The 1636-nt window shown below is 29.0% G+C and overlaps 1 protein-coding gene across 1 annotated transcript in view; it reads right to left on the bottom strand.

Moving 5' to 3' along the window:
* PIG-N (Phosphatidylinositol glycan anchor biosynthesis class N) overlaps window positions 1-1636 on the bottom strand; it is a 31085-nt gene extending 29449 nt beyond the window's left edge. Inside the window, exons 1-2 of the mRNA XM_014435033.2 lie at window positions 1288-1636; window positions 1092-1212 (exon numbers count right to left, since the gene is read on the bottom strand). Coding sequence (XP_014290519.1) covers window positions 1092-1212; window positions 1288-1505 — 339 coding nt within the window. The 5' untranslated portion in view covers window positions 1506-1636. The remainder of the gene's footprint in view (window positions 1-1091; window positions 1213-1287) is intronic.

A 1636-nucleotide genomic window follows, 5' to 3' on the forward strand; every position in this document is an offset into this window, starting at 1 on the left:
AAAAAAAAATCGGACCTTAAAAGTTGGGATAAATACAAGAAATAGAATAGAAGTATATGATATATGAAATAAATATATTTTGCTAAAGGAAACATTAATGGTAGTATTTCGATATTTGACATTTTTATAATTATTTATTTCTAACATTAGCAATAATATTCCGATATTGTATCATCAAAAAAACGATATATTATTTCAATAGTTAAAATCTATTGAATCTTTAATAATGTTATTAATATATATATATATATATTGATAATTAGTGTAAAGGAATGAGTACAGAATATACGCAGAAAGATGAAATTAAGCAGGTTTATTCAATGAATAAAAAATCATAGTAAGTGAATAACAAAGCTTATAAAATCAACAACAAATAGTTTAATTGTATAATAAGCAAAACATGAGTTTAATTATGGTATAGCATTATAATAAGAGTAAAACATATTGACTTACAAATTCCAATAGTCAATGAACACATACAAACTTGACACAAACATTTTCATGAATAACTAGATGTATATCAAAACACACTAACAGACCAAACAGCCATGACTCTCATTCCTGAGAACACACGGAGACCAGAAAGAACATAGATGAGGGACCTACTAACATGGGAAACTAAAAGTCATACACGAGTAACTAATGGATGCTGTTCTTCAAGCCCTTACATAGGGAAACAAGGAGAATAATATAATTCCAAAAAGAATTAGTATTTTAATAAATTTAATTAAGCCGTTGGTAATAGCATACAAAACAAGCTTCAGCAACGGGGAGTTGAAAATTCTTAATTATGTTATTAATATTATTACTGAATCAATCAGATAAAAACTGTCGATTTCCACTCCTTCAAACAGGATAAACAAATCAACCAACAGATCCTTTTCTGTTTTGAAGTTCCCATTACTGGAGATAGTTTTGTACTAAGCTATTATTTAAACTATGTAATGTTAACACATAGCCATCATAACGAAAGTCCAATTTTCAATGTTAGCCAAAAATACAACCAATCACTAGGTTCCTGCAAAAAAATTCACAAGATGTATGTGTAAATAAAAAAATAGTTTAATAAATTGTTAAGTTTAAAACATTACACGAAAGACTGCAGAGGGGTCTTCATAAAGACCAGCAATCAAAGCAACATGTCCAGGTCTAGATTCTGTGGGAACCCGAGTGTGAGAAACTCCCCATGCTCCCTTGTTTTCAACCACAGACCTTAAAAATGAATAAGATGATAATTCTAATAAATTCAAATACCAACACTTATTATATTAAGAAAACTATCTATACCTTAAAAATGGAGCTTTACTATAGCCATAAGAGAAATCAAATAAATGTTCTGCAGGTAAACCATCGCCAACAAACAGAACAAGGCGCTTAGTTTCTGTAATCAAGTTGTTTCTGACAGGCTTAATATATTCTTCAATAATAGGAGACCTAAAGTAAATATCAAAAACCGACACCAGGAAAAAGAAATGTAAACCGAAAATTATTGTAAGCAATCCCATATTTACAATTAAAAACAAACAAAAAGGGTTACACCAACATTAAACAAAATACGACAGGATAAATAAATGTTACTATTTTGTAAAACTTGAAAATCCCGGCTATTATCAAATCAAAGACTTTGAGCAATCGA

This window comes from Halyomorpha halys, unplaced genomic scaffold (genome assembly GCF_000696795.3).
Source record: "Halyomorpha halys isolate HHAL.00 unplaced genomic scaffold, Hhal_1.1 Scaffold1494.1, whole genome shotgun sequence".
In the NCBI taxonomy this organism is placed as follows: Eukaryota; Metazoa; Arthropoda; class Insecta; order Hemiptera; family Pentatomidae; genus Halyomorpha; species Halyomorpha halys.